The following is a 13,830-nucleotide window of genomic DNA, read 5'->3' on the forward strand; positions in this document are numbered from 1 at the left end:
TCTATCTTTGGAGTTTGAAGACAATTTTTATAAATACAAATACCATTAAAGTTCTCATTGATGATGTCTTTAGACATTTATTCCAAGAAAACCATTTGACTACCATTTTAGACTTGCAGACATTCAAGTCTAGTTCTCAATGCGATAACAATTGCATCAAAGATCATTTATGTGATCTTTGCATTCTCATTATTTATATTTTAGAGAGAGAGAGAGAGAGAGATTTACAATTGTGTCAATAACATCAAAGATTATCAAGAACTGTACATAGATAGATATTTACAATGAATGTCCAAACAAAAACTCACACATAACACAGCACAGCAATTGCCTTGTTAATAATATGCAATGCAATCCCTCTGATGAGCAAATGCTAATCAATCATTTGTGATTGTGTTTTGGTTTTCAAGATCGACTTGGAAGGAGGAGATCTGGACAAGGCAAAATTCCCTTTGTCATCCACTTTCCCATAAGAAGACAGACTAGGGGCCATCACTATCCTGCATTTGCTTGATGTATCACACCCCATTTCAACACCAAAGTATGACAAATGGTCTGATATACTGTTTCCAGATACTGATCTGAAATATTCATTTCTTCATCAAAACATATCCACCAAAAAAATATGTATCAATGAGGGGTTAAATTACTACCTGCTACAATCAGGGTCTTCACCAGAACCATCACATATCTTCTCAACTTCATAAATAAGAAATCCAAATCCAAGATTATACAGCCACACCTGCAAGAATCAGAATATGCATTAGTTATTTAGCCATAACACTAGTCACTAGGGAAGGAAAACAAGTCAAGAATTAACATCACCTCTCTTGGAAAGTGATGATAGGTCTTATGTGGTAAGTGCTGATAATAAGGGGGCAGATGTGGTACCAAATCATGTTCATGTGTCACTCTAAATGTATTTGGTACAACTTCACTATAATAAGATGCAAATGCAGCATTCCCAATTCTTGGCTGCCCAAATGTCATCACCTCAACATTATTCCCTCCATAAATCAGCTGCATTTATTTATTTATTTTTTTTTAAAAAAAAATATATATATATATTCTTCAATTTACCTTCAAAAGATAAAACATATTATATAATCACCAACAAAAAAATATATATTATTATTACTACCGCAAGATCAAGCCCACAAAAAGCAGCCATGGCCCCACCCATTGAATGCCCTGTCACCATAATCTTCAGGTCTCCATACATCTCTTTTGCTCTACTAACACCATCTAAAATTCCAGACCTCACAATTGTATTGTTGTAAGCATTAAAAAACCCATGATGCACCTGAAACAATAAAAGATGAACCAATAAATTATCACAATAGCATAAAAATTATTAAAATAAAACACCCACCTTCCCATCTGTGCATCCAGGATAATCAAAATCAAGCTGTTTCCAGAATAAGTCCTCAATCCAATTCTGTATACTGTAACCATGCCAGTCTTCATGAGAAACGATAATCTATAAATAAAAGACCATGAAATAACAATAAACAAACACCTGGTTTCTTGAGTGCCTCTGAATGCAATAACAATTGCATCAAGATCATCTGCAACCCCAACAAAGGCCTGAAGACAGTTCTCAACATCAACTATCAGCTCTAAAACTTCAAAACCCTGATTCAAGATAACATCAAAATCAGCATAATTTGAAGAGTACTGTTTATCAGTTTTCATATGTTATAATTATAAACTGCCAAGTACCGTGGTCAGGCCATCACATCTTGAACAAGTCCAAGTAAAAAGCTGTGTTAAATCTGACATATATACCTGCATTTTGGTTTATTGTTAATTGTTCTACTTAACTTAATTACTCCATAATGTCTCATAGTGTCATGTTGAGCTTACTGCAGAAGCATATTCCACTAGAATTGTGGCGAGTGTGTGATTGTAAAGTAGTGAGGGAACCTTATTCTTGATTTCAAGTCCTGTGTCCATAAAAAAAACTTGATGAATAAGTAAATTCGTGGTACTTTCTGAGCAAAAAGAAACCCCAACACAGAGATGTAGACATCTACAGATCAAAAAAAGATTCTAAATACATAATCAATGGTGGTTGCTCTTATGTTATCGACTCTCATTCACCAATATTCAATTGAATAAAGTTTTAACCCTAGTGTACTCAAAAAGGGTAAAAACATGGAGAAGAATAATTGAGGTTACAAAAAGTCTTCGTACTGTCACATACATGGCCCCTCACCAAAAGGCAAATGAAAGTTAGTGTATAAAGGCTCCCTACCCCATCTCTAAAGAAGCAAAGAACCTTGGTGAGGTAGCTTTTTGTGTCATTATAAACCAATAATGAACAGGCTAGAAACACGAACACTAGGGCACCGAGAAATCAGAACCTAAGTAAGGTACATCAATTATTACCTCTGCCAGTTGAACCAGCAAATAAGCACATGATAATCAGCAACGTCACCCACCGTCTTCGCTCCATATAAACTGCAAACAAGTTCCAGAACCGTCAAACAAGTGTTGGATTGACCTAAAATCCAAAACCCTCGTTGTAGACAGAAAACAAACGAACAAACCAAACAAGAACAAAAGGTTGAAGATTATGAAATATAACAAGAATTAAATACGCCGCTTCAGGGCAAAATACAAATACAAACCTAATTCCCAGATCGCCTTGGCAACCCTCGAGATATGGGGATGAATTCCAATGACAAATTGGTGATTATGTTGCCCCAATTGTAGTCTTGGATTAAAATTTTTAGTTTTCCGAGAATTTTCAATCTTCCTTCAATTGCTAACGTAAAAACGGAAGATTAATATTGGAAGCTTTGGAGTGATAAGGACGAGAATCAATGGCGTGTGCTTGGTGTTCATCTACCAGATGACTTCTAATAGGGCGGTTTTGAACGGTGAATTGTATTTATAAGCGGTACTATATTCGGTATTTGGTCTTTATGATCGTAACAAATTTTTTTTTTTGGGCTCGTCACAACTTGCAAACAATACCAAAGTACAAATTATTGCATCATACCATAACCTTTTTATAAGTTCGTCATAACATAACCGTTTGTTGTAGACAAATTTTAAAAATGGTCCTTGTTGTTTCTAAAAGGTATCAATTCCAACACAAGGTTTGCTAAGCTAAGCTATTCTGTTGATTGTTAGGCTTGAGGGATTGGTGTTACATATGCCACACCAACTTTTTGCTAGCCCCCTAAGCTTTTGCCAAAAAATTGTTTACCTTGTAATTATAATTATTAGAGCTTGTAATTATTAGAGAGCTGTGGTGTGTTATTTAAATAGATTTGATTTTAAAAAAAAAAAACAAGTTAGAGAGCACCAATCACATCTCTCTCTCTCTCTCTCTCTCTCTCTCTCTCTCTCTCTCTCTCTCTCTCTCTCTCTCTCAACAACGAGTTGAAGTTTGACGAGCCCTTTGGCATGTTTAAGGGAGTGGTTAAGAACCACTTTGTCTAGTCTTATGGTTTCTAAATCTTGCATTGTTAGTCGTTTCGATTGATTAACATTGTTCAAAACATATAAAATGAGCATTTTACCATTTTTTGTATTTTTTTTTGCTTTTACAAGGACCATATGTGTAACATCATCCAAATAAAATATAACCCGCCCCCTTCCTCTGCATATCACCGCCTTTCTCCTTCCCATCCCCCTTTGATCACCTCATTTCTCCTCCGCTACGACGGTTCCTCCACGTCGACGACGACCATGAACTTATTTCTCAAAATCGCAATGACATCGCCAAAAACAACATTTGATCCATCTAGTTCATCATCGATGCTCCCGAAAAACATCACCATCCTTCACCAAAACCATGTTATGACAAATACCTAACGACTTCCAATCATCATTCCTTGCATTGAATCGATGGTGTAATGGTAACAAATAAAGCTCAAAACGAAGTATAGACACTAGTTATGAGCTAACAACGAGTCCTGTCATTGAGGAATTTAGTCACATGTGACATTCTATATGGGGCGCCGACGATGAATGTCATCAAGAAAATCCATATTGTCGATATCTCACTCTTGTTTTTAACACCGACACAGTTAATGAAGGTAGTTCCCCATTATGATTTCTTTTACTTCCTCTGAATCCATCTCGTCATCAATAGTTTGGTCAAAATGCCTAAGTTTTTAGTATGAACAGATATGTACTACAACAAAACCACGTTTCTAATTTAAATCTAAAACTTTTTTTTTTTTAAATCTAATATTATTTTTTTAGTCGATTGATTGGTCGTTAAAGAAAGAATAATGAGATAACCAAATGGAAGGGGGGGGGGGGGGGGGGCAAAAACGTTGATAGGTGGCGATGGGGAGGTGACAAGTTAGATACTATTTAGAGGATGTTATACAAATTGTCTTTATAAAAAGCAAAAAAAAAAAAAATACAAAAAAATGGTAAATTTCTTATTTTGTGTGTTTTTAACAGTGTTAGTCAAGAAGACCAACCATGCAAATTTCAGAAACCATAATAACTAATGGTGTAGTATTTTGTAATGTCCTGAAGTTGGTACCTTTTGAAAACTACAATAATCAGTTCGTGAAATATTGTCTTTATTATATAAAAATGTCTATAAAACTACTTGTCCGACAAAAAAACATATATGTGTTGTCAGCAAAGAGATCATCTATACTTCAACTGTTGTGCAATCTCAAATTGTATTAAATGTCATTATCAAATCTGATTTGAATATTATATTTTATATTTAACTACATATTTAGCTTATAAAAGCAAGTAAAATCTATAAATTATGTAATTTGTAGTTAATTATACCATATGTATAAAACCTCAATAGGATTATCGTTATACCTACACAATCTCCCGATAACTTCATGATTAATCTTTTGTGTTTTAACAAACTCAATCAATCTCAAACCATTCATGAGTAATTATTTAACCATTTAATATATAACAATCTAAGTGTCTAAACTTGCCAAAGTTACAAGACTATCACAAATTGATAATATGTGCAATTAGGTTTTAGCATGATGGAACCTCGTAATCTAAATTCATTAGCCATTATACCTCTTCACCCACAACAATTATTGCGACAACCCCATATTCTATTCTTGCGTTTGTAATACAAACACTAGCATTGCTTCCACGATCCGTTCTTACGAGTATGCTGCGCGTACCCACATATACGCCGAACATACGGCTTGCAATGTGAAACCCAACCACATGGAACCAAATGTGCAAACTTCAATTAGGTTAAGCACTAAAATGGAAATACATGATAATCGAATATTACATGGATTTATGTACGTTTCAAAGATTTAGAAAAGATGAATGAGAACTCATTACCTCTTAAAATCAGACATTGATTTAAGCTCTAATGTTTCTTTCAAATGTGTCATTCTCTATCTCTCTATAACCTCAATCTCGTTCAAATGAAAATAAGAAAAAAAATGTTTGGGGCTTATCTTCAAAAATTTGACATTTAATCATATTTAGTCTTTTTAGTTATCTTTTTTCATTTGACCACCATTGAATTCACTGCATATAATCATTCTCAAATTCCTTTATCTTAGCACATATCCATATTAGAATCGGATTTGTGTATGTTTCATAGATTTAGAAAAGGTGAATAAGAATTTATTACCTCTTAAAATTAGGCATGTATTTAGTGCTTCTTTCAAATTTATCATTCTTTCTCCTTACAACCTCAATCTCTTTCAAATAAAAAAAAAAGATGGTTGAGGCTCATCTTCAAAACTTTGACATTTGATCATATTTAGTCCATATAGGGTCCTTTTCCTTTTTTTTTTTTTCATCATTGCCCACAAACACTTATTCAACATCCTCAAGTTACTAGATTAACCCTAACCACAAATTCCCTAACCCAGGTTCTCCTTTTAGGGTGTTAGTTGGGTAAAATCATGATCAACTATAGAATTTTCACAACATATTAAAGCATCTCCAACTCACCCCGAAACTTCATTTTTTCTCTATTTCTTTTCCTATTCTTCTCCAACCCTACCCCATTTCCACCTCCATTTTTGGAGATACGAATAGTATTCCCCCATATATGGAGGAATTCTATTCATATCTCCAAAAATAGAGGTGAAGTTTGGTTGTAAATTTTAGTCCCTCTCATTTTTATTTTATATATTACTAGTTTATTTTATCTATTAGTTATAATTTAAATGCAATATTTAATATTTATAATATCATGTTATATACAATTTATATTATGTTAAAATATAATATATATTTGTTAAAATCTAATTAGTAAAATGGTGTATTTGACAATATATATAAGTTATAAAAATAGAATATTTTAGGAATATACTTTTTGAGATAAAAAACAGGGTAGAAAATGGAGTAGGGTTGGAGATGAAACACTATTTACACCATTTTTACTCCATTTATGGGGGACAAATGAAGATGAGTTGGAGATGGTCTAAGTGAACCGTTAAGTTCTCAACATTTACCTTTAAATATAAAACTAATTCATAAAATTATTAAATTAACTTTTATTATGACTATTTTGTTCTTTATTTATTTTTATTAAATTTAAAATTTACCTTAAAACTGGTGTTATAGTTTCTTTTAACAAAAATAGATGGTTTAATTAAAATTCTGGGCATTCTCAATCCTATCAAATTTGTTCAAATAAAGACAACAAAACATCCTTGTTTAATATTAGCACTTTCATTTAAACAAAACCAATAACTGTCATTCCCTGGGAATAATCTTTATAATTTGCAAAGTATACATCATTATCTGCGTAATTAGCAAAGAAGACATCATCATATCAATTTAAAATATACCAAGCAAAACAACTAAGCGAAAATGAGGAATGAAATTAGTAAATGGTCGTAACACGTACATATGGAATAAATGGGCTAAAAATACAAATGATGGTACAAGTGAAATAATGTTGAAGTTGGTTGAAACAAAAGTGGAAAGAAGGAATGTAATCTAGAATGAAGAAAAAAATCAAAGCATCAAGCAAATTACATATCAAAGGTAATGGCCTAACCGTCTAGCCATATGGAGTGACTTTCATATGAGAAGTCATGAGCTTAAATATCGATGAAAACATATGTGATTATTTAAAAATAAGTTAGTTACTTTGCCGTTTTACAAAATAAATCAAACAAATTACATAAACAATTTTTATTGCATTTTTCTTCTTCTTTTTCTTATTTTTTTTTTCAAATTTGGTCTAAATGCAAAATGATTATTAAAAAAAAATAGGTCAAAAATTAGATTTAACGACAGAAAGACTAACCATGTAACAAAATAAAACCATAAGCTAACACGATTGATGTAATAGTTCATGTGCTTTACCAAAATTTATACTGTTGGTCTAACTATTGAATTTTTTATATTATTCATCTCTATGGTTTGCATTTATTTACCGATGGTCCTTAAATCGTTAAAATTAAAAACAAAGTTGTTAGTTTTTTTTAGAATGCAAGTATTTTCCTTCTATTCAATATTTTTGTTATTTTTTTGTTTCCGATTTATTTGCTACCATGTTTGTTCATCACCATCCAACATACTATCGTCACCGCTAACCATCAACCACCAACCGCCACTAATCACTATCACCATCCAACATCATTTACAACCACCACCATCACTAATTATCATCATTTCTAACAAACATCAACTCCACCACCACAACCACTGAATTCATGAATGTCGCCACCATCCCCACCACCATAACCACTAATCACCACCACCACCATAGTTTTCTATTTAAATTTATAAAAATCATAAAATATAAACTATAGTTACCGATCAGTTTGACATTTAAGATTCAATCATCACCAACATCACCACCGTCACCACTATCACAAATACCACCACTAGTATTGTGTTCATTTGACCACCACAATCGTTCACCATTTTTAGCTCTAAAACAAAGAAAAAACTGAAAAATATACCTAAAAAATATGAAAACAACCAATTATCAAATTATGAACACCACCATCTTTCAGCGTCACGAGTCCCACCACCATAACCACCAATTACCCAAATATGAATATGAAAACCATAAATTAAATTATTTACAACCTAACACTCATGAACAAACTTGAAAACCAAAACCGATTTATCCGTAAATTGCAACCCAAAATTGAAAACCTACCAACCTGAAGTCGAAAGAAGAAAGAAAGAGATATGGGAGGTAGGTTTTGGTGACCAGAGTCGCAGTTATAGGAGGTGAAAGATACATAGATAATCGACAAGTTTTAATGGGAGAGGAAGACAAATTTGCTTCAAGATGTTGGTGGTTAAAGAGGGTGTGGATTCCAGGGCGGTGCCGAAGCGTTGGAGCTATAACTGCCAACCACAGAGATGTTGAAAGCTAGAGAGAAAAAAATATAGTGATGTGGTTTCCTCCAATTTGATGGGAGTCAGTGACTAGAATAATATTTTTTTAGTGTTTCTTTAAACTATTTTAGAAATGGTCCCCGCATTAGTATTAATAGAAATTGTCAATAAAATAGAGAAAAAAAAAGAAGAGGTATAAAAGTCATTGTACTGGCCTTTAATAGACCAATACAGACAGAATTTTGCAACAATTGCAAATCACATGGATAGTCATGTTAAAAATTCAATAATAAGATCGATAGGATAAACTTGGGAAAAACATAAGGACCAAATATGTAATTTACTTTAAAATATAAAATTATATTAAAATTATGACTTTTTTGAAACGAGACGGACCATTCCTACAATTTTGTCAAATGAAATTTAAACGGAACGAGATAAGGTTTGAAGCATGGTTAAAACTAAAGTGAATGTATGGTGAGCAATACAAAGTGTGAAAGCACATACCGTGTGGGACCCACCCCACCACCCAACACAAAGACCATCGGACCGGAGCCGTTAATGATGACCCGAACCCGTAATTTGCTCGTATTCCGAGAGACAAAAAGAGATGCGAAAGAAATACCCAAAAACAAAACCACACTCCACACTGTTTATGTCCGTAGATTTCGACAACATTACACCAAAATCAACCTCACCTAATTCTCTCTTAACCGCTCCAAATTTACAAAAAACCCATCCTTTTCAGTTTTCACTTACAAGATGATTCTATTTCCACCCCTTTCTTCTTTCTTCACAGCCCATATACAGGATATTATTATTATATTTCTTTAATTTATTTTTCTTTCCCTTCTTTTTCCTCAGTTTCTTCGATTTGTTGATCTGCTTTTTTTGGGTGAGAAATAAGTTACTGTTGATCGGTCACTCATGAGTTAGCTCATGGCCTCCAATCTTTCATTCGCAATCCTAGTGAGAGAGAAGAGAGAGAACGTTTTCGATTTCGATTTCGATTCCTCTAGGCTGAAAGATAGTTAATTTGTATAATTTCCTATGTATAGATTATAGGCTGGGGATATAGAAACCCATCAGATATAATTTGTGGGTTCGTTTGTTTTTGGCATGGGGTGTTTTCCATGCTTTGATTCATCAAACAAAGAAGGAAATGGTGTAAAGGAAGTGTCTAAAAAGGATATTGGGAAAGAAGGTTCGGCTCCTCATCAATCTCATCATGTCAGTAGGGTTAGTTCAGGTAATAAAACACTTTCCCATCTTCGAATTCTCCTTCTTTATGTATTCTTTCTTCTTCTATTCATCTTCAATTTCTAGTCTGATCTGTTGAGTCGATTAGTTTTTTGATTCGATGAGCTGGGTCTCAACAAGATTCTGAATTGGTTCGAAACAATGGTTCTGTTTAAGAATGTATCTCCAAAGATCTGCTTGAAAATTTGGGGATGTCTAATTCCATCATTGTTATAGGAAAATCAAAATCCCGTGTTAGTTTGGATCCTAAGAAGGACCAGATGGTTACAAAAGATGGACAAACAGCAAACATTGCAGCACAAACGTTTACTTTTCGTGAGCTTGCTGCAGCAACAAAGAACTTTCGCCCTGAGTCTATGTTAGGAGAAGGTGGTTTTGGGCGTGTTTACAAAGGTCGTTTGGATAGCACAGGACAGGTGATTTTGAAAAAAAAAAATCATGTCTTTTTTATAACATGTTTAAATGTTGAATGGTTTGTTCTTGTTGTCGGCATTCTGAAAAGAAGTTGTTTACTTTGCAGGTAGTTGCTGTGAAGCAGCTTGATAGAAATGGTCTTCAAGGGAATAGAGAGTTTTTGGTGGAGGTTCTTATGCTTAGCCTGTTACATCACCCAAATCTTGTGAATTTGATAGGTTATTGTGCAGATGGAGATCAACGCCTCCTAGTTTATGAGTTTATGCCTTTGGGATCACTTGAAGATCATTTACACGGTTAGATTTCTCATTTCTCTCACTATTTTGAAATCCATCAATGTTAGTACCTTTATCAAGTGTTTCCCTTTGATCTTGGCTTTCACAAATCACAGTAGGTTGAATGGATGGATTAATGGAAACTGAAAATTCCAGTTACAAGGGTTTGGAATGTTGATCACATTGTAGCTTTTCTAGAATCACTCTTTACATTGTATTAGAGCCTAAAGCCTTAATAATAAGAAGGAAAAGCCTGTTCAAGTGTTGTTCCTTTTTGACTTAATGGAATCGATGGGGACAGGTGGACTTAGTCCTGTATAAGCTATATATGTTTCTTTTTTTACTTAATGCAGAAATAATGAAAAGTTAGAAAAAGAGGTTTTTTCCCATTTGTCCCTTACTTTTTACAAAGTTGCCTTTCTTTTTTTCTTCCATTTCCCCAAATTTGCCGTGATTTTCTCACAAAATTTAAAGCATATTTTTATCTATACAACACTTAATTGGAAAAAATAGAAACAGGGCCTTGCACCATAATCAGACCACTAGCAATCATTTTAGGCAACATAGAACTATTTAAGGATTTACCAAATCTATTGCACTCTTCCACAAAAAGCTCACCTTTGACAAAAATAGCCATCAACCAGTTGTTGTTCTGTTTGACCAACTGAAGATATATATGTTTTGTTGACCCTTGATTTCCATTTGTCAATTATTGTTGTTTTTGTGAGTTGCTTGTGTTAGGCTATCTCATTGCTTAGGTAATAAGTACCTCACTTGTTATGTATGCATATTCTCATTGATGACTTAATCGGCTACTAAAGTTGCTGATTTCGTAATTTTCTTTCCTTTATTTAGAGACTATATATGATAATCCGATTCCATTGCTTTTCCTTGAGTTCATGGTGATTTTGACTATTTTTAAAGATCTTTTGGTTTCATTTAGTTGAATAGCAGACCTAGAGAAGAAACTAGCTCTACCCTAAGTCTTATTTAAGTTATATATTGATAATCATTTTTCTGTTAATAAATTACCAAACAATCAAACTGTTGTTCACTTTATAGACATGTGTGAGAGTATTGTACTATTTACAAGAATTATATATTGAATAGTCATATGTGGTCTGCTTTTGAGGACATATGTTACCATGACTTGCTTTTTGCAGCTTCTCTTCTTCATATTCATCCTAAAATTTTCTATTTGTCAGCCTTAGTTTCTGGAGATATGGTCATGAAATAGCAACATACTTTTCTATTTGTCTCACTTATCTCAAAGTAGAAAGTACCCCACTTTTTTCTTTAGTTAATTACACTTTGACTTTCTTGAGCATCTCATCAATATTTATGTTTAACACAACAACATTCCTAAACCATGTGCTAATGTTAGTTCAAAACATCAACGATACTAAATCATTTGCAAAGTATATCTGTAAATGTTTTGGGATGATTGTTGTATCTTGTTAACTTTTGAACTTTTGCAGATAGTTTAATATTGTTGCATAAAACCAAAATGTTGATCAAAAAGACCATGTTTGATTATTCTCATTAAGCTTCATCAATAATGATCATATGCATATAATAAACATACTTACTTAGAACTTACAGTTATGTTTTTTTTTTTTCTCTAGATCTTCCACCAGACAAAGAACCTTTAGACTGGAACACAAGAATGAAAATTGCTGCTGGTGCAGCAAAAGGTTTAGAATATCTACATGACAAAGCAAATCCTCCAGTCATATACAGAGACTTAAAATCATCCAACATTCTTCTTGATGAAGGATACCACCCTAAATTATCTGATTTTGGTCTTGCAAAACTCGGTCCAGTTGGCGATAAAACACATGTCTCCACCAGGGTGATGGGCACATATGGCTACTGTGCTCCTGAATATGCCATGACAGGTCAGCTCACCTTGAAATCCGATGTTTACAGCTTCGGTGTTGTCTTCCTTGAACTTATAACTGGAAGAAAAGCCATCGACAATACCCGTGCTCCTGGAGAACACAATCTTGTTGCTTGGGTAAGTCATAACTCATATTACTCTCCTTCCTGTGGGCCCCGTTTGTTACATGACATGACATGACAAAACAGGTTGTACTGCATGGGACTTTGAGAGGTTATTTCTTTTTTGCTTAATGGGTTAAGCACTTAATTTGGTTGGCTATAGAAGGATGTTTCTTTTTTACTTAATCTGGATAGAACAACTTAATTGGTTAAGCCAAAAAAAACCTGGCTTAATGTATTAAGAATTAATGTGTTTGACGTATTTATCCAAAAATTGTAGGCACGACCACTTTTCAAGGATAGGAGGAAGTTTCCAAAAATGGCGGATCCATTATTGCAAGGGCGTTATCCAGTGAGGGGACTTTACCAAGCACTTGCAGTTGCAGCAATGTGTTTACAAGAACAAGCTGCAACAAGACCTCTGATTGGTGATGTTGTGACTGCTTTAACATACTTAGCCTCTCAACCCTACGACCCTGAAGCGGCTCGAGCCGAGAGAAGTGCCAGAGGCAGCGGCTCCGGTACACCCAGGAGCCGAGCTGACCGGAGGAACCCCAGTGATGGTGGTCTTGATGACTCCATGCCTCGGGCCCATGGTTCACCTTCCACTTACAAGAACTCACCTGATTACAGAAAGAGGGAGTCTTTGAGAGAGATCAACACCCGTGGTGCTGATCTTGCGGATGGTGAAAGCAGTAATGGTGGTGGTGGCTCTGGCCGGAAATGGGGGGTGGTGGAGGATTCTGATTCTCAGAGGAACAGTCCGGCGAATACCAGTAGCAGAGGCCGGAATCGGGATCTTGAGAGGGAGCGGGCGGTGGCCGAGGCTAAAGTTTGGGGGGAGAATTGGAGAGACAGAAAGAGAACAAACACAACTAGTGGTGGTGGTAGTGGTAGCGGCGGCGGTGGCGGTGGTGGTGGTAGTTTTGATGCTACAAATGAGTGATGGGGTTGAAGGTTGGTGGTTACATGTGTTTTTTTTTTTTTCTGTTTTCTTTTTTTCCTGGCAAATAAGAGTGAGTTCTTATGATCAACTTTAGCTCTACTTGCTGATTGTTCTTCGTATGTTGGTTTAACGATATTGTGGTGGCAGATAAGAGAGGGGAAGTGCAGTTGGGAGGGGTGTTGACTTTTGTAAAAAAAAAAAAATTAAGATTTGCTTTGACTGTTTATGCAACCTTCGTAATTATATCATGGATTTGAGTTAAAAAAAAAAAAAGCTTGGTGGCTCGTGGGTGGGATTTTTTGTTTGTGTTTTTGCGTATCTATGTATGTATCCTCTTGTATCAGATGTCCGTATGGGTACAATTTGAATCGAATTCTGATGTTTCATGTACACTTATCAGTTTTTTTATGTATCTATTATCGGTGATTTTAGTCTCACAAAGTATTTTGTGTTATTGAAATTAATATGTGAGCTAAGGGTTTATAATTTGTACTCGATATATTATATGTTTGGCATGTGCATAGTGTACATATATAAGATCGAATTATAAACCGGTACGGCAAAATGACGGTAGGTCAAGGGGACTGTGCCCCCTTGTGTGCCCCCTTGCAGGGTCCTAGGGGCAGCGCCTCTAGCAGAGTCTATGGG

At 34.6% G+C, this 13,830-nt stretch overlaps 2 protein-coding genes across 3 annotated transcripts; one reads left to right on the forward strand and one right to left on the reverse strand.

Moving 5' to 3' along the window:
• Positions 1 to 223: 223 nt before the first annotated feature.
• LOC111917180 (lipase) lies at positions 224 to 2,974 on the reverse strand. 2 transcript variants are annotated; one of them, XM_042900048.2, is made up of 10 exons: positions 2,634 to 2,974; positions 2,392 to 2,463; positions 1,867 to 1,946; positions 1,723 to 1,788; positions 1,520 to 1,635; positions 1,373 to 1,445; positions 1,142 to 1,303; positions 826 to 975; positions 654 to 742; positions 224 to 581 (listed from the first exon to the last, which is right to left on the reverse strand). In XM_042900048.2, the coding sequence occupies exons 2-10, from the start codon at positions 2,456 to 2,458 to the stop codon at positions 374 to 376; spliced, it is 1,011 nt and encodes a 336-aa protein (XP_042755982.1). In that variant the 5' UTR covers positions 2,459 to 2,463; positions 2,634 to 2,974; the 3' UTR covers positions 224 to 373. The 2 variants fall into 2 exon arrangements, with proteins under 2 accessions (XP_042755982.1, XP_023768600.1); XM_023912832.3 differs by having other exon boundaries at positions 826 to 1,020; positions 2,634 to 2,971.
• A 5,963-nt stretch (positions 2,975 to 8,937) lies between these two features.
• On the forward strand, positions 8,938 to 13,623 carry LOC111917178 (serine/threonine-protein kinase PBL27). Its single transcript, XM_023912829.3, has 5 exons — positions 8,938 to 9,535; positions 9,763 to 9,962; positions 10,067 to 10,256; positions 11,861 to 12,252; positions 12,517 to 13,623. The coding sequence occupies exons 1-5, from the start codon at positions 9,406 to 9,408 to the stop codon at positions 13,180 to 13,182; spliced, it is 1,578 nt and encodes a 525-aa protein (XP_023768597.1). The 5' UTR covers positions 8,938 to 9,405; the 3' UTR covers positions 13,183 to 13,623.
• Positions 13,624 to 13,830: the final 207 nt, after the last annotated feature.

This window comes from Lactuca sativa, chromosome 3 (genome assembly GCF_002870075.4).
Source record: "Lactuca sativa cultivar Salinas chromosome 3, Lsat_Salinas_v11, whole genome shotgun sequence".
Lineage (NCBI taxonomy): Eukaryota > Viridiplantae > Streptophyta > Magnoliopsida > Asterales > Asteraceae > Lactuca > Lactuca sativa.

Bases quoted from the DNA above. Each gene is read 5' to 3' on its own strand.
- LOC111917180 (XM_023912832.3), bottom strand. From the start codon at position 2,458: ATGGAGCGAAGACGGTGGGTGACGTTGCTGATTATCATGTGCTTATTT. The intron at 1,021-1,141 runs GTAGTAATAATA...AAATAAATGCAG, and splicing joins TTTGTGGGCTTGATCTTGCG to CTGATTTATGGAGGGAATAA. The intron at 582-653 runs GTAGTAATTTAA...TGAATATTTCAG, and splicing joins GAAGACCCTGATTGTAGCAG to ATCAGTATCTGGAAACAGTA.
- LOC111917178 (XM_023912829.3), top strand. From the start codon at position 9,406: ATGGGGTGTTTTCCATGCTTTGATTCATCAAACAAAGAAGGAAATGGT. The intron at 10,257-11,860 runs GTTAGATTTCTC...TTTTTTCTCTAG, and splicing joins ACTTGAAGATCATTTACACG to ATCTTCCACCAGACAAAGAA. The intron at 12,253-12,516 runs GTAAGTCATAAC...CAAAAATTGTAG, and splicing joins AACACAATCTTGTTGCTTGG to GCACGACCACTTTTCAAGGA.